We start from the raw sequence: 22,172 nt of genomic DNA, 5'->3' as shown, positions 1-22,172 counted from the left end.
TTCCCCAGCACAGCAGCCCCTCAACACACTCAGCGAATCTGCAACTAGTGACCCTACCTCCTCCTAGCTGGGTGAGATGGGCGCATTTCTTCCCATCTCTGAGCCTGTCTTACAGCATGGAGGTGGCCACAGGTGCTCTCACAGGTCAGCAGCGAGGCATCAATGTCATCATTAAGAACATCGTGGGCACTCCGAACACCAGTTCCAGGCCGTTGTGAGCTAGGCAGACTCAACTCTCCACTCCCACACAAATCTAAGGCTCCCTGAGTGTCTCCTCTTACTTCTAATGAGATATGCACGGTGACAGAGCATCTCCTTTCAAACTTCTCCTCTGAAATCCTACATCCTACATCCTTCACCCTGCTACCTTCTCTGAACCCAGAGCCAAACCATGTGGCCCTCATTCACTCAGCAGATGTTCCTGAACATCTGCCCTGGGCCAGGCAGTGGGTCTCACCTGTGCACCATCATACAAGCTGCACAGAAGGAGGCCACCACACAAGCAGAGTTAGCCCCACCCCCCCGCCTTTTCTGACTAACTCAAGGGTACAAAAGGCTTCTTGTTCACTCTCTCTCCACCATGTCCTGCCTGCAGCAAGGTCCACCTCAAAAACTGCCCCTGATCCAGGCACCAGTGGCTCATGCCTATAATCCTAGCTACTCACAAGGCTGAGATCTAAGGATTGCAGTTTGAAGCCAGCCCAGGCAGGAAAGTCTGTAAGACTCTCATCTCCAATAATCTACTCAGAAAAGGCCAGAAGCGGCTCTGTGGTTCAAGGGATAAAATGCTAGCCTTGAGCTCAGGCATAATGCCTTAGGCACTGAGTTCAAGCCCCAGGACCGGCACAAAAACAAAAACAAAACCCTGCCACTGAGGGAAAACCCAATCTCTTGACTAAGCAAAGCCTCACTGAGATACTAGGAAGCCCCACAACTAGGTAAAAGCACGACAACCAGTTCCTGTAGTTCTTGGTTGCTTTCCAGAGTATAAACTTGTTTTCTGACCAGACAACCTTGCACAGTTAGAGCCCAAGGCCTTCCCTTCTATCCTTGCCAATCAATGACCACATGACACAAAGAGGTTCATCCTGAGTGTCCGATTCTTCAAGAACTGCCAGCAGGAGGCTCAGAAGAGTCCCTTTAAAACTTTGTCTAAGGCCAGGTATGGTGGTGCATACCTGTAACCCCAGAACTTGGAAGGCTGAGGTAGGAGGATCATGAGTCGGAGACCATCTGAGCTACATAGTAAAACTCAACAACATCCCCTCTCCTCAAAAATTTAAAAAAAAAAAAAAAAAAAAAAACTTTGCCTGGGATAGCTCCGAACATATAGATGCACATATGTGCCTAGCTCAGAAATCTGCTGAGGCTGAGTTAATTGTGCAGGAAACAGAGGCGGGGATGTGTGTATGGGGAGAGACAGAGCGAAGAGTATAGGTCACAAATGCACAGAAGTGGGTGTGCCAGCCCCACCTCCCCACCTTCACCCCGGGCAGCTCCCCACTCCTTACTGTAGAGAATCTGTTAATTCACCCCTTCACTCTTCCTGCCATCTTCCCACCACACTCCCCCACCCTGTAGGCCAATCTTAGCAGCTTTGATGTCTCCCCACCCTCACCCCCTGCTCTAACACTCACCCACGGTCCTCTACATTCTCCTTCCCATTCCTGCCACCACGCTGCTGCCACTGTCCATCCTGTACTAGCCCACATCTCTACGGATAGTAACGAGGGCCAGATTTTACTGATTCCTGCCCCTCCCACTCTCAGCAGCCAAGCTGGTCTCTGCTTCCCGGTTCCCACAAGTGTATCACAATGCCTCCCACCAAATGTTTGTTTATATCCACAGGTGTGAAGTCGGTTGCGTTCTCTGTAACTGCCAAGTCTTTAATCCTGAAGGAAAGCAAATGAATTTGGCAGAATCTGTCCTCTGACAAATCTGCATTGTTTTCTTTACGAAAACTCCCTGCCATTTCCGCCATGGTATGATGTGTGGCATGGGGCACATGCCCACTGGAGCAAGCACTGCGGGCTGCTCAGCCCCTCAAGCTCTACTGAGCTTTCCTGGCCACCTCTGTATATGGGGTAGGGTTTAGATGGCAGTGATGGCCATTCATCCCAAATGCCCTGTCCTCTTCCTGGCTAGCTCTTCCATGACCCAGCATACCACCTCTCCCACGAACCTCCTTTGATCCTTTCCCCAAAACACTAGGGGATGGGGGAGTCCCTCCCCTTGTCTTATAAGGACCATCTCCCTCAAATTCCCAGCTCCATAAGGTAGGGACGGACTGTGCCTTGGTCTCATGTTGAACCCTTAGTAGTCACTCAACAAATATTTGTGGAACCAGTTGTCTCAGGTGAACTGGAACTTTTGGTTGGTTTTTACAAGTTCCTTTGGTTAATAAATGGGAACTTTTACATTATTTAATTTTTTTTTAATACACATGCACCCAAGTTGGTACTCCAAGTTTGCCTTTGAGCTTCTTGGTAGCCAAAGCCAAAAGGGCAACCATTGCTTGTCTGACTGCCTCAGACCCCATACAAAACATCTGTGTCCCACAACCCCTGCCCTTCCCCTTTTCTTATTTTTCCACTTGTGGATACAGCTCCCCCAGAGGATCAAGGGCCATGGAGGGGCTGCCCTGCAAGAGTATCAGGCCTCATTTGCCAATGCTACCATAGAAATCTCACTCTCATCCTGATCAAGGTGCCGTTGTGAGCAGCCCCCATGTCCGGGAAAGAGGGGGAGCAGGTGCTCTTGCTCTGAATCTGCAGGTGTCCTTCTAAGGTCTCCCCCGTTTCCCCCAGACATCCTGCAGCTGATCTAGTCACCTGTAAGGGATTACAAAAATCCTTGAAAGTACTGTAAGATGAGCTAAGTGAGCTGTATTATTTAGCTTTATGCCAGTTCGGAGTCAACTTTTATAGACACAAGGAGGTGGCAGCTGATATTTGTTCCTTCCTGGCTGGCATAAATCGGACACTTGGCTGGTAAATGGAAAACGTGCTCCCTCCTTAAAGGGATACTTTTGTAAACTAAAAAGAATAACGCTTCCACTGTGGCTCAAAATGGTAGAGCGCTAGCCTTGAGCAGAAGGTATCAGGGACAGTGCTCAGGCCCTGAGCTCAAGCCCCACAACCACCACCAACAACAAAAATAGCACTTCCATTACTTGTAAAATGAACCCAACACAACCCAACACTGTGTGTGAGTTGTGAATCAACTGAAAGTTGGGGAAAGCTGTAGTTCCACATCTACTGATCTCTTATCACATCTGATGGACTGGTGTACATGAGCTATTATTTTTTGTCTCTGTTTTCACTATTTAATTGTTTGCATGAATTACTTCATGCTGTTGGTTCTTAGCATGTGATTAATTGTACAACAGCTATCATTTTATTCATTCCATATGCCATTGATTCTCAAATCTATCAAGATCTATCTGCTCAGAGATGCTAAAATGTAGGAACCAATCCATTAGTCTACCACTTGCGCTACACCTCTACTTCTGGCCTTTTGGTGGTTAATTGGACATAAGAGTCTCACAGCCTTTCCTGCTTGGACTGAATTTGAGCCTCGATCCTCAGATTTCAGCCTCCTGAGCAGCTAGGATTACATGCATGAATCACCAGCATCTGGCTCTAAGAGTTACCATGGCAGATTCTCTTCCTCTCCTTCTCCTCCCATGGAGTGACTTCTAGAAAAGGTTGACAGGGGCTCCCAAGCTCCACAGTACTACCTGTACCCACACTTCAGAAATGCCTTGCAGAGGAAAACAGCAAAGAAGGCTGAGGATACTCTCTGATCTACTGTCATTTTCATGGTTGTGATTTGGGAAGCAAATGGCCCCCAGAGATGCTTATGTGCTAGAGACTTGTTGACACTATTGACTGGCAACTGGATTGAGAGGGCACTGACTCCATCCATGGATTCACCCATTACTGAAGACATAGCTGAATGGGCTTCCAGGAGGCAGGGCTGGTTGGAAGAAGTAGGTCACATGTAGGAGTGGGGTCTATGAAAGGTATGTCATCTCCCAGCCTCTCTGCTCCCTGGCTTCCATGAGGTGAGCAGCTTCTGTTCCATCACATCTTCTCCACCGTGATGTTCCGCCTTAGCTCAGTCACAGAGTAACAAAGCCAGCCAAGGACTGAAATCTCTGAACCCATGAATCCAAACACATCTTTCCTCCTATAAGTTGTCTTTCTTAGATATTTTATCGCAGTGACAAAAACTAACTAGCAACTTATGGAAAACCGATTTTTCTGGTTCCTGGAGCTGCCTCATAGCTGCTTTGAATTCAACCCTCTGCTTTAAGAGATTTCTTTTTGTAAGTTCACAGGAAACCACAGACTCTCCCTCCCCCACCTTGCAGTGAGGACCCTGGGGATAGGCATATGCAACTCAGAGCCCTAACTTCCCAACCCTGAGTTTATTCACAAGCTCAGGCCTCCATACCTGAACTTTAATCCAAGGCTCAGCTCCTATGCCCTGGACAGGGGAGAGAGGATGGGCCTGATCTCTGGGAGACAGGCCAACATGGCTGAGGTGTCTGAGGTGATGGAATGAGATCCCTGGTCCCCAGATGCCAGGAAGATACCAGAAAGATTAAATTCCACTTCACCCTGATGTAAAGCACCAAGGCAGAAAGAAGAACATTCTAGCCATGGAGTTCTTAGGGTAGAGCTTTGTGCTTATTCCTTTCTTTCCCCAAAGGAAATGTCTTTTGTTTCATCAGAATATAGGAAAAGTGCCGGGTTTCGGTGGCTCACGCCTGTAATCCTAGCTACTCAGGAGACTGAGATCTGAGGATCATGGTTCAAAGCCAGCCTGGGCAGGAAAGTCCATGAGACTCTTTATCTCCAATAAACCACCAGAAAACTAGAAGTGGCGCTGTGGCTCAAGTGGTAGAGCACTAGCCTTGAGCTGAAGAGCTCAGGGACAGTGCCCAAGCCCAGAGTTCCCCATGACTGACAAAAAATTATTTATTTATTTATTTATTTATTTATTTATTTATTTATTTATTTATATAGAAAAAGTAGCTCCTAACTAAAAACTCACAGCTCATGCTAGGTACCAGTGGTTCATACTTATAATCCTAGCTACTCAGGAGATTGAGATATGAGGATGGTAGTTTGAAGCCAGCCTGGGCAGGAAGGTCCATGAGACTCATAAACTGCCAGAGGGTAGGGGAAGCCCAAAATGGAGCTGTGGCTCAAGTGGTAGAATACCAGCCTTGAGCAAAAAAAAGCTTAGGGACAGCACCCAGGCCCTGAGTTCAAGCCCCAGGACTAGAGCTTTGGGTATTCTAGGGGTTTGCTGTATGAAAGTGTTTTCCCCCTTCTTAGTTAATCTGGTCTGTACCACAACCCTGCGTGGTGAAGGCTGGCAAAATGGCCTTTGTGTCCATCTCTTACTGTGGATTACCTTATTTGATTCCCCACCCACCCACCACAGCCCTATGAAGCCCAAAGTGCTTTTCCAACTTCTTACATAGAATCATCAAGAAGGCCTGCTAACTAGGATGGCTGGTCCCACTTGCAGAGCTTCTGCTTGTAGGTAGACCTGGGATGGGGCTGAGAAATGGCAGTTCTAACAGCCACACGTGAAAGCCCCAAGGATCCCACTTCAAGAAACACTGGGGTAGATGTTGTGGCTTCCATTTTGTAGCTGAGGAACAGGCATCAAGAAGCCAAGCTATTTTCCAATGAATCACCAGCTAGAACGGCCTAGTTGATATTCCCACGGAAGTCTGCCTGGTTCTGGAACCGCTGTACATCTGACTTCTTTCTCCTGCTCTTCTGCCATACCATACCCCCTCCCATGCCTCTGCCTGCCTTTGGGAACTAATACTGTACCCTCATCTTTTACTTAGCTGGTCAGGCCAGCTGCGGTCACCAACATTCAGGTGCTTGAACAGCTGCAGGCCAAGATCCTTTCAGGGCACCCCCAAGCCCGAGTTCTGCAACAATGAGAATAATTCAAAGTGGGGCCAACCACACCACATCCAAGCAGACCCCAGATGGCACAACTTTAATTAGAAGTGACTGGAACTGTAGCCCAGATTGAATAAATGAGGGAGATCAGATTGCTAGCCTCAAGGGAAATCCCCAAGATTTAGGGATTAAAGCATAACAGGCCTTTTCCATCTCTCCTGCATGTTTTGGGTCTCTTTATGCATCCTCAGGTGGCAGCTGGAGTCGGGGAGAGAGGGTTGGAGGGCTTTTGAGTTAGCTGAGCCTCTCCACAACTGAGAAAGACAAGAGTCCTCCTTAATTAAGCCAATCTTTTAATCACACACATTCCCTAACTGCTGTTTTCATGCTGCCTTTGGATCTTTATTCCATAGACTCCATGTATAAGATCCCACAGGGCTTCTTCGTAGCAGGGGCTATGCAACAGGAAATACATTTGACTTCTGGCCTCTATCATAAAAGTTTGGGAAGGTGCTAGAAACTGCAGAGGGCCCCAGGGCAAGTTCACTGGCAGAACCTTCTTGCAGCAGGCACAGGACAGGACAGAGGCAGGTAGAGGCAAGGGCTGCAGGATCTGAGCAAGCAGGAGCTTTGCCAGGATGGATGATCCCATCCTGATTTCCAATTGAAAGCCTTGAAGATGGACAAACTGTTGTCTCAGACGAGAAAGAACAGTAGTGTGAGGAGCACAGGCAGTACCTAGCTGGCACCGACTTCTACCAAGGCTGAGGCTGTTCAGCCACCTGCTGGGCAGGGGGACTTTTGAGCTACTGCAATCTGCCCCCCCAGCACCCCCAGATCAGGCTCCACCTTTCCTGAGAGTCTGGCATCTGGACGGAGGTGCTGACCTTGCGCATGCTCTGTGGGGCAGTGACTCTCGGGGAGAAGTGGAACCTACTGTGAGCATCCATGTTCCCCTGCTAGCCTATCACCCTTAAGGTCTGCCTTGCTTGTCTCTGATCTCTAGCAAGCAGTGTTTTTGTCTGTTTCAGAACCAGCTCCCATCCAACCCACCAAACCACTGCCTGGTACCATCAGGCCCACAGAACTGCACCTGCTCTCCGCCACGTGCTGGGCCCTGGGCCATTAGTTATTCAAGTCATTCTTCTCGGTAGCTCTTTTATAAGACCTTAATGTACATACAAAACAAGGGCATGTATCAGAAGGCAACAGTGTAGCTGCACATGGGACCTCCTGCCTGTAATCTCAGCACTCCCTCAGGAGGCTGAAGCAGGAGGATCATGAGTTCAAGACCAGACTGGGCTACATCACAAGATCCTGTCTCAAACAAAACTAAAACGCTAACAAAGTGAACACAGCACCCATGTCAAGGACCTGACCATGACCAGCTGGCACTCCTGCCACTTTCCAGCCACTCCACCCGGTGCGCCCACCCCTCTGCACGTCAGCAGCACAGTCTGGAGTCCGTGCTAGCTCACACGACAAGCTGATGCAGTCAGTTACCCAGGCAGCGTCTGGCAGGGGTGACTGGGCACCGGCTTGGGGGATGAGTGGTTTTCTCTGAGCCACATCATCCTTGTCCTCAGAAATTCTAAACCCAGACAATATGTAGCATCTGCTTCAGCACCCTGAGAGAGGCAAGGGGGCAAGGGTACCACTATGAGGTCAGCCGGTGACTCAATGCTGGGGGGGGGGGGGGGAAGGGAAGGGGTAGGGGCATAGAATTGACTTTCCACATACTTCTAGAAGTCTTGCCATGTGTTCCAGACAGTGAGAAGCCTAGCACCCAGTGACTCAGCAGTGTCTACGTGCAGAGAGGCTGAGTGCTGGCCCTGGGAAAACCAGCACGTGGCTTTGGTTGGCCCTTGTCCCATCCACGTAGCCCTTTACTGCTAGGAATCTGTATCCCCAACACCTCTGCAGGACCAGGGCACAGGTGCCGGCTGCCAGCCTAGACCTGTTACATCCTGAGCTAGCTCCCATCCATCCTCCCCCACTCATCCCCGCTGCGGGCTGACTCTAGGTCTGTCCACGCATCCTTAGACTCTGCCCTCAGCAAGGAACACACACACACACACACACACACACACACACACAGGGCAGAAGGCAGAGGGCTGGGGTGGGGAAGAAATGTGCTGGACTGGCATCCCTGGGCTATGTGGTATCAGCGTAAGCAAGGCCTTCCTCCACTCTTCACCGCAACTCTGGGCTCTCTAATGGCCTCATTTGGCCTGGGGGAGCTAAGACTAAGAGGCTGCGAGCCCTGCAGAGACTTGATTTCGCTTCCACTAGACCTGAAGAGCCGGGAGGAAAGCAGGGACAGAGTCTCTGACTCTGGCTAGAAAAGTTCTTTTCAGCCACGTGATCAGTGGGCCTTTCACAGATGTTCCAAAGAATCTCTTGGGGCCGGAGGGTGTATCTTTGAGGTAGAGCGCTTGCCTATCGTGCTTGAAGCCTCCATGTCCTCCCCCACCTTCACCCCTAACATGGCCAGTTTGGGACATACATTAAAAAAAATACAGGGTCTTCAGGCTCCTTCCCTTCCCCAAGTCCAGACTGAAACCCAGAAAGAACGCTGCATTTTATTAAAGTATTGATCCTGATCTAGGTGGCCCCTATCCTCCCAAGTAGACCCCCCTCCCTGTTACAGGTGGGGACAGCCAGGACCCAAGGGCTCAAGCAGCCCCCTGATGACCACTCTCTCTCCACTCACCCAAGGCCTGGCCCTACTCACAGCCTGACCCAGGGCCCTGCGGCCCAGCTGTATCTATTCTTCCTGCCTTCCCACCTGTCCGGCCCTCTCTGTACCCCCTGTAAACGAACCCATTGGGGTCTCCACAAAGGCCAAATGCTTCCTCCCTCCCTCCCTCCTGATGCCCACCATGACCAACTTACTCTCCCCCAAACACAGATTTGGCTGGGCACTGGTGGCTCACGCCTATCTGAGGATCACGGTTTACAGCCAGGCTGGGCAAGAGTCTGTGAGACTCTTATCTCCAATAACGGTGGCACTATGGCTCAAAATGGTAGAGCATTAGCCTTGAGCAAAAGAGCTAAGAGCCCAGGCCCCCCCCCCCACACACACACAGCCAAAACACAGTTTTGCTCTCTGCTCCATCCCTATCTGTGCAAGACACAGTAGCCCTGCTGCCCTCTATCTGACCCCAGAGCCCTTCTCCACATGCTTCCTTCAAATCCCACCTTGCTCTACCCACACGATACCATTAGCACCTCCCCCCCCCAGCTGCACTTCCTCCCCCTTCCTTCCTCCAAGGCCCAGGCAAGTCTGCTTCCCCCAGGAAGACTTCCTTAACGGTCCAGCCCAAGCACACTCCTCTCTTCTGAGCTATCAGAGCACAGAATCATGTGTTTGACTGTTAGCCTTTATGTTTTGCTTTGAATTGTGCATGTTAGTAATTCCCAGCTCAACAAGAGCCTGCCCTTCTAATTACCTACCCACTCAGCAATGTTCCTTGCCCAGAAGTACATGGGACCCTAGTCTTGGAGGTAGCTGGTTGGTCTACTCTGTGACTCTTCCTTGCAAACCTTCCAAGGCTAACCCTTGGCAGGTCAAGGTCAAATCTTCCACTAGCCTGTGCTTCCACCCACCCACCTAGCCACTGAGTCTCTTGGATTTGCTCTGCTGTCTCCAAATGCAACCCAGGCCAGAAAAGTCATGCTCCCCCTCCCACGTTCCAAAACAGTCTCGTGCACATGTTCTCTGATTCTGCCCCAGATGATCAGGTACCTGATTTCCAGTTCCTTTGCCAGTCAGTGGCAGCAGTGCCAATTCATTACAACTGTGCAGCTGAGCCAATTTAGAGCTCTCTTATCTTGTATATGGTGGCTAATGGGTACTTGATCCAGCTGCCCCCCACAAACATCCTCCTGTCTCTCTGTATAAGAACAGGGTGACCATCACTTCCTCCTTCATGGCTTGCTGACACACATGGCAACAAGAGGTTAATTTACAGATACTCTGACAGTTTTAGGTTCTAGGACTTGAGCCAGATTTGTAGAAAGGAGCCCATCCCCCCCCTTTTTTTTTGTTTGTTGTGCAATAAGTGTCCTGGGAAGAGGAAAGGCGCTCTCCTGCCCAGAGTCCTTGCAGCGTGGAAACTTCTGGAGATGTTAGAAATCCTCGCAGGAATCTGAAAGCCTGAACCCTGGGGTTCTACTTCAAGTGCAGAGCAGACTTGTCAGCCCAGCCGGGAGACATGCAGAATGCTACCTTCAGGTGGGAACATTTCACCGAAAGCCTTTTGTCCCTTCTCTCCACAATACCAGCCCAGCTTTGCCTCCACAGAACACGAAATTGCTGGCTTTCCCATCAAATACTGCTGTCTCCTAAAAAAAATAGATTGAAAAGCTCTACTTACCAATATAAGTCCACTTGGATCCTACAGAAAACAAAAAGGAAGCAAATTAGTACAATTGAACTGAAGGACTTCAGGAAGATAGAACTTGAGAATAGCTAGGGGAGAAAAGAACCCAAGACTTAAAACTTCAGAGTCTGACTCAGAGCCACAGGAGCTCATGTGGGCTTCTTAGAGACCATCTAGATGGGTGATAATTTTACATGGCTCCAAATCCCAAAGCAGCCCAAGGATCTCTTCCCTTCCCCCTTCCCCTCCCCCTAGCATGCTCAAACCCTCTCCCTTGTTCCTCGCTCAAACAAACGCTGACCTGCAAACAGAGTTCTGCCTCTTGCTTTTTCATTCTCATCTAACAGAAGTCACGCACACCCTCCTCCCTCCCCCCTCCCCTCACACCGTGTGGTGTGAGCAACAAAAATGTTTGAAGACATCACAGGGCTACCCCCTTGATACCTGCCTATCCACCTCTGGATGGAGGCTGAGACCTGGAGCTGAGGCGTGTCCCCTTGTCTCAGGAGACATATCTCCCCTAACATCTCTCTGTGTCTCTGAGATTGGCAGGCACCGCTGGAAGAGATCTCTAGGGAAGCCATTAACAGTAAAACTTAACTCACTATCTGACCAGCAACCTGTCAATTTTCTACTTAAGCCAAGAGTGACTTCCAAATGCTTTGGGCCTGGCACTTCAATCAGTGTGGAGTTTACCTTTTTTTTTTTTTTTAAGGTTGGTTTAATCCTTATTTACCTTGGTTCTAATTTCTTTGCCCCCTGTTTCTAAGTTTGTGTTTCATTTTTCAAATTTAACTGATCATTTTTATCAAAGAATACTGCACAGTCCGATGGTTCTCTAAAGCTTTTTTTAGGTTGATGTTTTGGCTCTACTAGGGTTTTAAATTCAGGGTCTCAGTCTAGCTGAACAGGAGCTCTACCACCTGAATCACATCCACATGCCCCTGCCACACCTCCAGTTCTACACAGCTTTTTAAAGAACTATTCCCTGAGAGTCCCTGGCCATTTACCTAGGGGAACTACTTTGAACTCGTTTTAAATGACGCAGTATTATCTCCATACCTTAAAAAAAAAAAAAACATGCTTATATCATTCTTGGTTTTTCTGGGTTTATGCATTATTTATTAACATCCTATTCTGGAAGAGGGTTTAGTGTTCTTTCACATTATCTCCATTTCCTCACTTCTGACATGAAGTAACCTCCCTGAGATCACATGCTGGTTAAGAGTCTTAGCACACTGGCCACAAATACACCACTAGTTCCCCTGAACTTCAACCTTTTTTTATTTTCCTACTGGTGGTACTTGATGAGGTTTTGAACTCAGGGCCTGATACCTGTTGGACAGGTGCTCTACCACTTGAACCGCCCTCCCGGCCCTTTTTCCTATACCTTTTTTTCAGATGCTGTCTGGTGGGTTTGTTAGCCTCAGACTGTGAGTCTCCTACTTATGCCATCCCCCACCCCCCATGGTTGAGGTTACACCTAGAAGCATAATAAACACATTCTGTGAGATAGGAGTTTCACTTTTATTTTTTTCTGAACTGGCCTCAAACTGTGGTCCTTCCAAAGTTGGCCTCCCAAATAACATGCTCCCCAAATCAAGAATTTTTGAGTCAATCTTTAAAGCAGCAAGCAGAGAAGTTAAGACATCTCAGAGTATTTGATGAATGCTTACAGCTTAAGCACACAAAATTCAATCATATTCTTCCCCCACTCCCAGCCCCAAACCATCAACTCCACAAGTGTCAATAATCCCAATACCACCTCCCCTAAATTGGCAGTTGGATGAAGATATTCAGAACCATAGGGAAACCAACTTCTGAGTTTACTTTTAGCCCTTTTACTAAAACAGTAGTGAAAAGAAGCATTTCTATAGAAGACACATCAACCATCTGTCCATTTCTGGACACTTATTCCTTCACTGCCTTTTGTGTCAGAGGTTCACAACCAAAATCCAATCATGGATTTTCAGAAACCCAGGAAACCCAATTATGGCTCCCTCTCCAGGTAGAGCACTGACAGGCTCAGGAGGTCAAATCCCACCAATCAGAGGGAAGGCTACCCTCACATCTTCCTCAGGGAGATCCTGGAGGCCCCTAGAAAACATCTGCTGGCTCTGAGCAGTCTTGCCTTGGCTAGGAAGTTTGATCGCACACTGAATAATCAAACCCCAGCCCCACCAGAATAGGTGAGCTCACAGAGCTGCCCTGGGACTGTGGCTCTTGACTGAGGCTTAAAGCTTTAAGCAAAGTTCAGGAACAAACATGGAGGAGCCACCTGGGAATGTGAGGCCTCAGGCAATGAAGGTGACTGAGGTTGAATTGAGGAGGTATTTCCTGCCTTCCTCTCTCTGAGCAAGCCTGCAAGGACCTGGTGCTTTGGGTATAAATGGCATCATGGGGAGGGGCTCCAGGGCTGGAGAGGAGCAGTAAGGTTAAATGAAGGGGAGGATGAGGGTCAATAAGCTTCATTGGTAGATCAGAGTCCACACAGCTTTATCTGTGTGTGTGTGTGTGTGTGTGTGTGTGTGTGTGTGTGTGTGTGTGTTGCTTACAGATACAGAAGAGTGTTTGCTTTAATCCAGAATGGTCCGGTTCCCCTCCTTTGGCCTTAGAGGCAGGATTCTTTTTTTTTGGGGGGGGGCAGTGTCAGTCGTGGGGCCTGAACTCTGGGCCTGGGCACTGTCCCTCAGCTCTTCAGCTCAAGGCTAGCACTCTACCACTTGAGCCACAGCGCCACTTCCAGCTTTTTTCTTTTTGCTTATGTGGTGCTGAGGAATTGAACCCAGGGCCTCATGCATGCAAGGCAAGCACTCTACCACTAAGCCACCTTCCCAGCCCCCACGGGCAGGATTCTTAACTGGATGAAACTGACCCCATATGGGTTCCATGGCTTCCTTTATAGATGACAAGTATGTTCTTCAAAAAAAAAAAAAAAGAAAGAAAGAAAAGAAAAGGTTATCTGATCTTCTAGACTTAGGTGGCTCAGAGACACCCACTGGAACCCACAGTCCCCCTGGTGCTGGGCAGGAAAATATCCTGAGGAAAGGATATTTACTACAATATAAGCCAGGGTTTTATGCTTTATGCTCTAGGTGCTAGAACCTTCCATGACTGCCTAGCTGTCCATACCAGGTTGAGGCAAAGGAGGCTCCAGAGTTTAGTGAAATACCCTTTGGGAATAAGCAACCAAGAGTACCATGGTTTTCTCTGAAGGAGGGGGGGGCCTCCCTTCCCAGACACTAGGGGTATTCTTGGACATTTGCTAGTGCCAACTGCAGGAGGTCCCAAACAGGGGCGGATCAAACTCTGACCCCTTGCTCAGTGAGCCCTCCCATCCCCAAACTCAGCTTAATACTGACATTCTGTCCACTCAGAGTTTTGCTTTGACCTTGTCCCCTGTAGCTGTCAAAAAGCCAAGAAACCTGCCCAGTAAATTACAGAACAACATCTGTATTCATAGACTCTAGGGGAGCTGAGCTGGCTGGTCAGTGTAAGGTGAAAAGGGGAGGGGGGTTTCCTTACTACAAGCTTTTCTCCACTTCAATTTACAGAACAGGGAGGGAGAGGGTGGAGGGAGAGGAAAGAGGAAGGAAAGGGGAGAAGGCCAAGAAGAGATGGGGAGCAGCTGGCCCAGGGACCTGAGGCACAACTTTCAGGAAACAGGGCAATCAACAGCCTTTCTCTTTTTTTGGCTTGGCTAGCTTAGAACCCAAAGGGAGCTACTAGTTAACTAGTCTCAGTGTCACTCTCTCGAGAAGGGATGCATGCCACAGTTTTCCAAATTCATGTCCACTTTTATGTAACTCCTCTCTCCTGCCTTTCCATGTCTCCCTGACCACACAGTTCTTAGCAGATGGTGCCAGGATTAGAACTTAGTACAAACCAGCCAGGTGCTAGTGGCTCACATCTGTAATCCTAGCTACTGGGAAGGCTGAGATCTGAGGATCACAGTTCAAAGCCCAGGTAAAAAAAAAAAAAAAAAAAAAGCCCTTGAGTCTCTTATCTCTAATTAAACACCCAAAAAGCCAGAAGTGGAGTTGTGGCTCAAGTGGTAGAGTGCTAGCCTTGAGCAAAAAGCTCAGGGACAGTGCGCAGGCCCTGTGTTCAAGCCCTGAGACCAGCATAAAAACCTAAGAACAAAATGAATTCAGCACAAAGCAATCCATTCACACACCTGCGCCCCACCCCCACGGCCACAGTGACCTCTGGTCTCCCAGAGGACAGCTGTGCTTCTCCACAGAGCAGGCCAGTTTCTAGCACCCCTGTCTAGGCAGGGGAGGGGGCGGTTTCTCTCTGCAGCCACCATAGTCGCCCTTCGTCCTTGGGTAAATGTAGCTTGGCTCCAAAAGCTCTAGCAACCCACAAGTGTCTCCTGGATAAACTGTCAAGGGCAGGAGTGGCCACCAGGTAGGTCCCCAGGAAACACCCTCACCCCCAAATCGCCATGTGGTCTGCGCCCCTGGAGAGCGGGCATAGCGCATCATCCGTCCTGGTACGCACCACTTCTTGTACACACTTCTGGTACACACCCCAGGTACCAGGTGTGTGTGTGTGTGTGTGTGTGTGTGCAAGACTTGAAGTCCAGGTTAGCAAATTCCCAAGCCCCGGCCCAAGGGCGCCCAGGAAAGAGACACTCAAGTGAACCACCAAGTGCGAGCCAAGCACCCCCTATTATAAAAAAAAAAAAAAAAAAAAGAGGACAGGCGTCCCGCCCCGTGCCGCCACCGCGGACCCCGCGCGCGCGCGCGTCTTTCCCTGGAAACCTGCGGCCTCTCCGCCCTTTCCCGCTCCCTTCTTCTTCCACGCGTCTCGGCGCCCGGGAGGGGAATCCTTGTCGCCCAGGTGTGGAGCAAACCTCCCGGGAACCTCACCGTTCAGCGGGGCCGGGCTGGAGGGCTGCGCCCGTAGGATGAGCAGCAGGAGCAGCAGCAGGGGCAGGGCGGGCGCGCGCGCGGCGCCGCGGCGGGGCATGGTCGGCGGCTCCGGCGGGGCGCAACAGCGTGGGGCCGAGGCGCACGGGTCGGCGGGGCGGACCGCGCTCCCTGCCCGCCGCTCTTATGCAGGGACGAACCCCCGAACCCGTGATGTCACGGACCAGGGGAGGAGGAGGGAGGGTGGCGGGGAAGGGAACGCCCAGCCTCCGCCGGCGCCCGCGTCCCGGGGGCGAGGCACCCGTCCTGATTTCGGAAGGGAGCGCTGGCTCTCTGTGAGATCGAGCCGTCCGCGGGAACCGTGCGACCCAGCCGCGGGCCTCGCCGGCCAGGCGGCCATCCCGGGCTTCCCCGTTGGAACGGGGGGGGGGGGCAGGTTAGCCCAACGGCGGGGAACCTGGGCGAATTGCGCCGTGTGCCACCCGGGTAGGGAGAAGCCGCTGCGCGCTGCAAGTGGAGCGAACCCCCCCCCGTCGTCCGTGGGGCGAAGGGGTCCCCGTCGGGGTGGGGGGTGGAAGAAAGGATTACTTTTGTATTACTTCGCGCGCACAGCTCCGTCCACGTGCGCGCGGGCGCTCCGCCGCGCGGTCCTGCCCGCCCCCGAGCCTCTGCGCGCGCTCCCGCCTCCCGTGCATCCATCCCCTTCCCCCCCCCCCCCCCCCTCCATCCGGCTGTTCCACCCGTGGGGTCCTCCGATAGAGCCGCCGAAGCAGGTGCCACCACATCTGCAGGGGTGTTTGTGGGTAATAAGGAAGTTGTTACAAGGGCAATCTTGTCACTGCACTTCCAGACCACACCCGGCTTAAAGATGAGCTTTTTCTGTTTGATAAAGAATCGGGGAGGGGGGGAGTAGGGGGGGAGGGAGTGCGTGTGGTGTGGCTCTGATGGTAGAGCCCCTGCCCCACAGGAATAGAAAAATCAGAAAATCTTGGGTGAACTCTGGAGTGACAAGTCACTGCTCAAGAGACTGAGAGGGAGGCCTGCGGGTCAGAGCTAGCCCAGGAAGGATGGTCAGTGAGATTCTTACCTCTAGCCACCAAAAAGCTGGAAGTGGAGCTGTGGCTCAAATGGTAGAGCACTACCCTTGAGTAAAGAAAGCTCAGGGACAGCTCCCAGATTCTGAGTTTAAGCCCTAGGATCATCAACTATTCATACATACATACATACATACAAACATATATATATATATATATGTATATATATGTATATATATATATCTATATATATATGAAATGAACAGGGGAACCGTTGTCTCCCTGGGGGACCCTGCATTTCAGAAATACAGATACTGAATGCCATGCAGGTGAAATCACTTGCCGAAGGGGAAAGTTCCAGGTCGTGGGACGTGTACACACCTTCTGTTACTCCCATGCTCCGTGAGCAAATGTTACATTCCATTTCTCCTCAGATATGAGCCTCGAAGGGATCACCAAAGAGTTAAAAGAGAAAGGGGCCCCCTGCTGGTGGCTCAGGCCTGTAATCCCAGTGACTCAGGAGGCTGAGATCTGAGGATCATGGTCCAAAGCCAGCCAAAGCCAGCCTAAGCAGGAAAGTCCAGGAGATTCTTATCTCCAGTTAATTACCAGAAAACTGGAAGTGGAGCTATGGTTCAAAGTGGTAGAGCACTGACCATCAGTAAAAAAAAAAAAAAAAAAAAAAAGCTCAGGAACACCACCCAGGCTCCAAGTTTAAGCACCACAACCAAGAACACAATATAAAAGGGGAAAGAGATGGATGTAGGAGACCAGTAAGCTAGATTGTGAAACTGCATTTTCATCAGAAACTGAGATCTGAGGATCACAGTTTGAAGCCAGTCAGAACAGGAAAATCCATAAGATTTTTCCCCCCAGGGCTAAGGACCGAACCCAGGGCCTTGCTTACGCTGGGCGGGCGCCCTTCCGCTGGGCTAAACCCCTAGCCCCCCATAAGATTTTTTTATCTCCAACTAAGCACCAAAAAAAATCAAGTGGAGCTATGGCTCAAGTGGAAAGAGTTCCAGTCTTGATCAACAAAACAAAGGGAGAGCACCAGCCCTAAATTTAAGCCCAGTACCAACACACATACACACACACACACACACACACACACACACACACACACACACACCTAACAGCCTGAGCTCCCAATTCAGAGTCCTTTCCCTGCTTCTTGAATTGTGTATGGATGAACATGCAAGGACTTGACTTGCCATCATCAGGCAGGGCTGGGTGAGCCAATGCACAGCACAGCATTCAGTGAGCAAGGGTGCACACAAAGGGTGCCCTCCATATGGCCACCATATGACATACCCAGGCTTCAGGGACCAGTGCCCTGGAGAATGTCACCATTGGAACTGTGAGTCAGTGCAGAGGAAAGCTGAAGAAAGAACAGAGATTGGTGTCAGGTGTGGACTGAAGTGTCTCTGAAGTGCATGCTTTCCTCATCCTGCATCACTGCATCCAGAGGGGATCAGGAGGATCATGGTTCCAAGCTTGAGCAGAAAGGCTGCAAGACCCCCATCTCAAAGGAGGTACACAACCGGAAATACTTTTGTTCATTCATTCATTCATCTTCTAAATTCCAGGCATTGTACCAGCCACAGCCTCTGTTTCTAGAAAAATGCACAATTATGCAATTGCATGCGCAGGCTAGTGCCAGGCCAGGTTGCAGGACCTAATTCCTCTGCCTGAGACAATGACAGAAGACCATGCAGTGTCAGATGAGATTCTGTGGCTTCATAAAGCTTCTGAAATATCAGCTCTGGTCAGACACCTTCAACACTGATACCACTGGCAGTGCTTGACCATCCCATAAGCTGATGGCTAGCATTTCCAATAGGAAGGTTAGGTATAGAAAATGACATTGAAGGTAGGAAGGAATTCTTCAAATAGTGTTACTCAACTGGAAAAAAAAGTATTCCTTTAATCATAGTTGTAATCATAGTTGTAATCTCCAGAGGTGGAGATCTGGAAGATCAAAGTTCAAGGCTAGTCTTGGGGCAAAAAGTTTGCAAGATCCTGTCTCAACTAGAATGCCTGGCATGGTGGTACATGCCTGTACATCTCAACTATGCAGGGAGCATAAATAGGAGGTCTGAGATCCAGGCCAGCAGAGGCAAAAATCAAGACCCTATTTTAAAAAAAAAGGGGGGGGGACATGGGTTAAGAGGTTGAATCCCTACCCAGTATGGTTAAGATCTTTCATTCAAATGTCATTAGGAGGAAGATTAAAATTTACTGAGTCTCTTCTGCTTCTCTGACCATGCACAATACTTCTTTCTTTTTCTTTCTTTCTTTCTTTCTTTTTTTTTTTTTTTTTTTTTTGTTTTTGGTCAGTCAATCTTAAACTCTGGGCCTGGGCGCTGTCCCTCAGCTCTTCAGATCAAGGTGAGCGCTCTACCACTTGAGCCACAGCACCACTTCCAGTTTTTCTGGTGGTTAATTGGAAATAAGAGTCTCAAGGGCTTTCCTGCCTGGGCTGGCTTTGAACCACAATCATCAGATCTCAGCCTCCTGAGTAGCTAGGATTACAGGCATGGAGCCACCAGCACCCGGCCAGTACTTCATTGTTATACCCTCTGGGTAGAATGCTAGGTTTGTTTGCCTCTGTCCAATCTTAGACTTGGAGAAGTTCCCTTTGTCACTGGCACCAAGTCACAGGGTTTTGATTGAATTCCCAACTTTGCCCAGGCATTCTGCCTCCAAGACCCTGACGAGCCCTTTATATAGCTACAGGTCCTTAGAATGGGAAATTTTTAGGACAGAACCCTTCTGTGAGGGGGATTCCCTGATGTTCTAGATACTGCTTCTCTTGATCAGAGACCCAGTGTGATAATTCTGGCTCTCAAAGAAGGTTCATGACATGGCTGTGACCGCTCTCCAAGCCTCACAGGGTTATTGCAGGACTCTGGGCTCTGATTGGTCACAGAGTGCATCTGCCGAAATATGATTGAAGAAACTCCAGACCTCAGGCCTTTGATCCCACCAATTCCCCAGAGGAGGAGAGGGAGAATGTGAGTTCTGCTACATAGCTCCCTCTTATATTGATGAGATCTGCTTGGACTGAGGAAAGAGAAGAGGAGGCGGGAAGGAAGAAGGAAGTCAAGGACCAAACTGTGTCCTGTAGGTGCTGACTGAGGTGACCTCTAGCTAACACTCAGATGGACCCATCAATCTGGAACGGATCCTGAAACTTGATCTTGGGGCCTCATGAGTACTAAGGCAAGCACTGTATCACTTGAGCCTTTAGTGGTTTTTTAGTTGTTTTTTTTTTTTCAGCTAGGGTCTCGCAATTCTGCCCAGGTCAACATTGGAGCTTGAGCTCGATCACCCTTACCTCTGCCCCCCAAGTACGTGGGATTACAGGCCTACACCACCACACCCAGCCCCAATAGCATCGATTTTATATTGTCATCTTTGCAGCCATGGCCTGGAGTCCTAACCTCTGTGTGAACCCCAGTCACCCTGCTCAGTTTCAGGCAGGATCAGGTGGAGGACAGTGTGACTTGGGGGAAAGAATGCCAGGCTCCTGGCAGTGCCAGGAACCAGCTCTGGGATCACAGCAGGCCTCTTGTTGTGTGCATGCCCGTTTCTCTGATCTGCAAGTCAGATACGAACGTCTAACCCCACACAGGCTTGGGACTGTGCATGTGAGCACTTGACACGCATAAGTGAGCTGGGAATGAAAGAAAGCTGGTTTCGTCTCAGCCTTGGTTTACTAATTAAGCAAATGAGAACTGGGAATCATAAGGAAAATAAGGGAACTCTCACCCCCTTTGCCCCACCCCCTCGCCCCATTACCATGGTGACCGTGGTCCAGTTTCTCAGTCTGATGGGTGAGAAAGATTGAACTTCATCAAGACTTTGATGACTAACAAAAATCACCACCATTCCAAATTCTTGCACAGGCAGTATTTTTAGGAAAATAAGTCTTGATGAATTCTCTGGAAAACTATGGTGAGCTGACACCAGCCCAATTAGGAGATAAAATTAAACTACAAGAGCTGAAGTTTTCTCCTGGCAACCTTCCTCTACCCTGGTTGCCTAGATCCATGCTCCTGTAGCCTCAGGGGATTTGGGTCCCCTCCTATTCTCGCTCTCAGCCTGAGGTACTGTGCTCTCCCTATCTTCAAAGCCACAGTGCAGATACAGACCACATTCCAGCAAGTTCCAGTGTCAACAGAGGGCCAATATGTCTGGTAGTAAATCTACGTGAGTCGGGCAGGCAGGACAGGACAGGGACAAGAACTTTGCCACCACATGAACTTAAATTTTGAACCTCAACGCCTCTACTCAGGGAGGTGACTATGGGTAACTATGGCTCTGGTCTGAGTTTCTGTTTCATCCTGGTTAAAGAAATAGGAGCAAGCTGGGCGCCAGTGACACATGTCTGGAATCCTAGCTACTCAGGAGGCTGAGATCTGAGGATCACAGTTCAAAGTGTGAGCCCAGGCAGGAAATTCCATGAGACTTTTTATCTCCAATGAACCATGAGTAAACCTTAAGTAGCACTATGGCTCAAAGTGGTAGAGTGCTATCCTTGAACGAAAAAGCCCAGGTCCTGAATTCAAGTCCAAAGACTCGCACTGAGAGAGAGACACAGAGACAGAGAGAGAGAGCACAAGGCTGCATTATCTGCATTATCTCACTGGGTATGGGGTACTGGGAACACACAGTGTATCTCTGCTTCTCCAGCTGGAGTTGGTCCACTGAGCTGGGAAACATGTGTAGGCTTTGATACATGGCTTGGGCTCAGTGGACTGGGAACCTGGTACCATTTGCCTTGCTGGCTTGGTGACAGGGATAGATAAGGCCGGCTCCTGGAGCCTCTTCCACTCCAGACCCAGAATCCATTCCTGGCTGGAGTCCAGCTTCCTCACCAGCTTTGAGAGAGGACCAGAGGACAGCTGGTGGTTGGTTCCGTAGGCAGCCGCAGCCCTCTCATGCAAGATGACTCAGCCACACACATCCCCATGGATATGGCATGGAAAGTCCACTGAGATGACCAAAGCCCTCACTTACCAGTGCTCGGCCATTGTGCTACACTGGTAACTCAGGATGACAGATGCACCCAGCCATTGGTATGAGATGGAGTCACCCAAACTTCTATGTCCAGACTGACCAGGAACCAAGATTCACAGATTTGAGCCCCCATACCTAGCTTGGAGCTACTTCTTTATACCAACCTCATATGAAATACAAGTTTGAGGCCCACTTTATGATGATCACAACTAGGTAGTTTACTTCTAACAGTGTTAGGTTTTGGTGGGTTTGTTGTTATTATTGTTGTTGTTTTGCCAGTCTTGGGGAATTGAACTGAAGGACTGGGTGCTAGTGTTCTACCACTTGAGCCACAGCTCCACTTCCAGCTTTTTGGGAATTAATTGGAGATAAGAGCCACATGAACTTTCCTCCCCAGGGTTGGCTTCAAACCACAATCCTCAGATTTCAGGCTCCTAAGTAGCCAGGATTACAGGTGTGGGCGACCAGCATTCAGCTGACTATGTTTTTGTATTCTGTTTTTTTTTGTTGTTGTTTTGTACACTGATAGGAAAAACTCAGTTTTGATATTAAGTATTTCGGTTTATTATCCAGGATTTTGTGGGTGGCAGAAATGAGGGCAAGATGCTACAATTAGGTTCTTAAAGGATGTTAAAAGAATTAGAAAGTTAGGGTCTCTGAAACTTGGAGTCTCTCTATAAATGCAGAGAGAGGACAAGACAATGCTTCAGTCTTCCCATCTCTGTGTGGGGTACTGTGCCACTGAATCCCACTGGGAAATGTATAAAATCCACCTGCAGTACTTCTGCAGGACATCACAGTCCCCAGCTACCAGGCCAATTGACTCTTGCAACTAGGAAGTGCTTGGTGGTGGTAGAGCCCTCAGACCTGTCTGCTAGGAGGGCCACCTGGACTCATTCTGAGAGGAAAAACAAATTC

General features: G+C 49.5%; 1 protein-coding gene and 1 long non-coding RNA gene across 3 annotated transcripts in view; one reads left to right on the top strand and one right to left on the bottom strand.

The window, feature by feature from the left end:
* Ca12 (carbonic anhydrase 12) overlaps window positions 1-15,389 on the bottom strand; it is a 55,323-nt gene extending 39,934 nt beyond the window's left edge. The window contains exons 1-2 of one of the 2 annotated variants that reach the window (XM_069995211.1): window positions 15,196-15,389; window positions 10,316-10,336 (exon numbers count right to left, since the gene is read on the bottom strand). In XM_069995211.1, the coding sequence (XP_069851312.1) occupies window positions 10,316-10,336; window positions 15,196-15,295 (121 nt within the window). In that variant the 5' untranslated portion in view covers window positions 15,296-15,389. The remainder of the gene's footprint in view (window positions 1-10,315; window positions 10,337-15,195) is intronic. The other variant, XM_069995210.1, reaches the window with a different exon arrangement.
* Window positions 1-22,172, top strand: part of LOC138808932 (uncharacterized) — a 117,638-nt gene that overhangs the window by 8,500 nt on the left and 86,966 nt on the right. The gene's annotated exons all lie outside the window — the stretch shown is intronic.

Source organism: Dipodomys merriami, unplaced genomic scaffold (assembly GCF_024711535.1).
Source record: "Dipodomys merriami isolate MVZ:Mamm:240054 unplaced genomic scaffold, mDipMer1.0.p SCAF_48, whole genome shotgun sequence".
Classification (NCBI taxonomy): Eukaryota; Metazoa; Chordata; class Mammalia; order Rodentia; family Heteromyidae; genus Dipodomys; species Dipodomys merriami.
The sequence above is the reverse complement of the archived record's forward strand: the minus strand, read 5'-3'. Positions and strand labels throughout refer to the sequence as shown.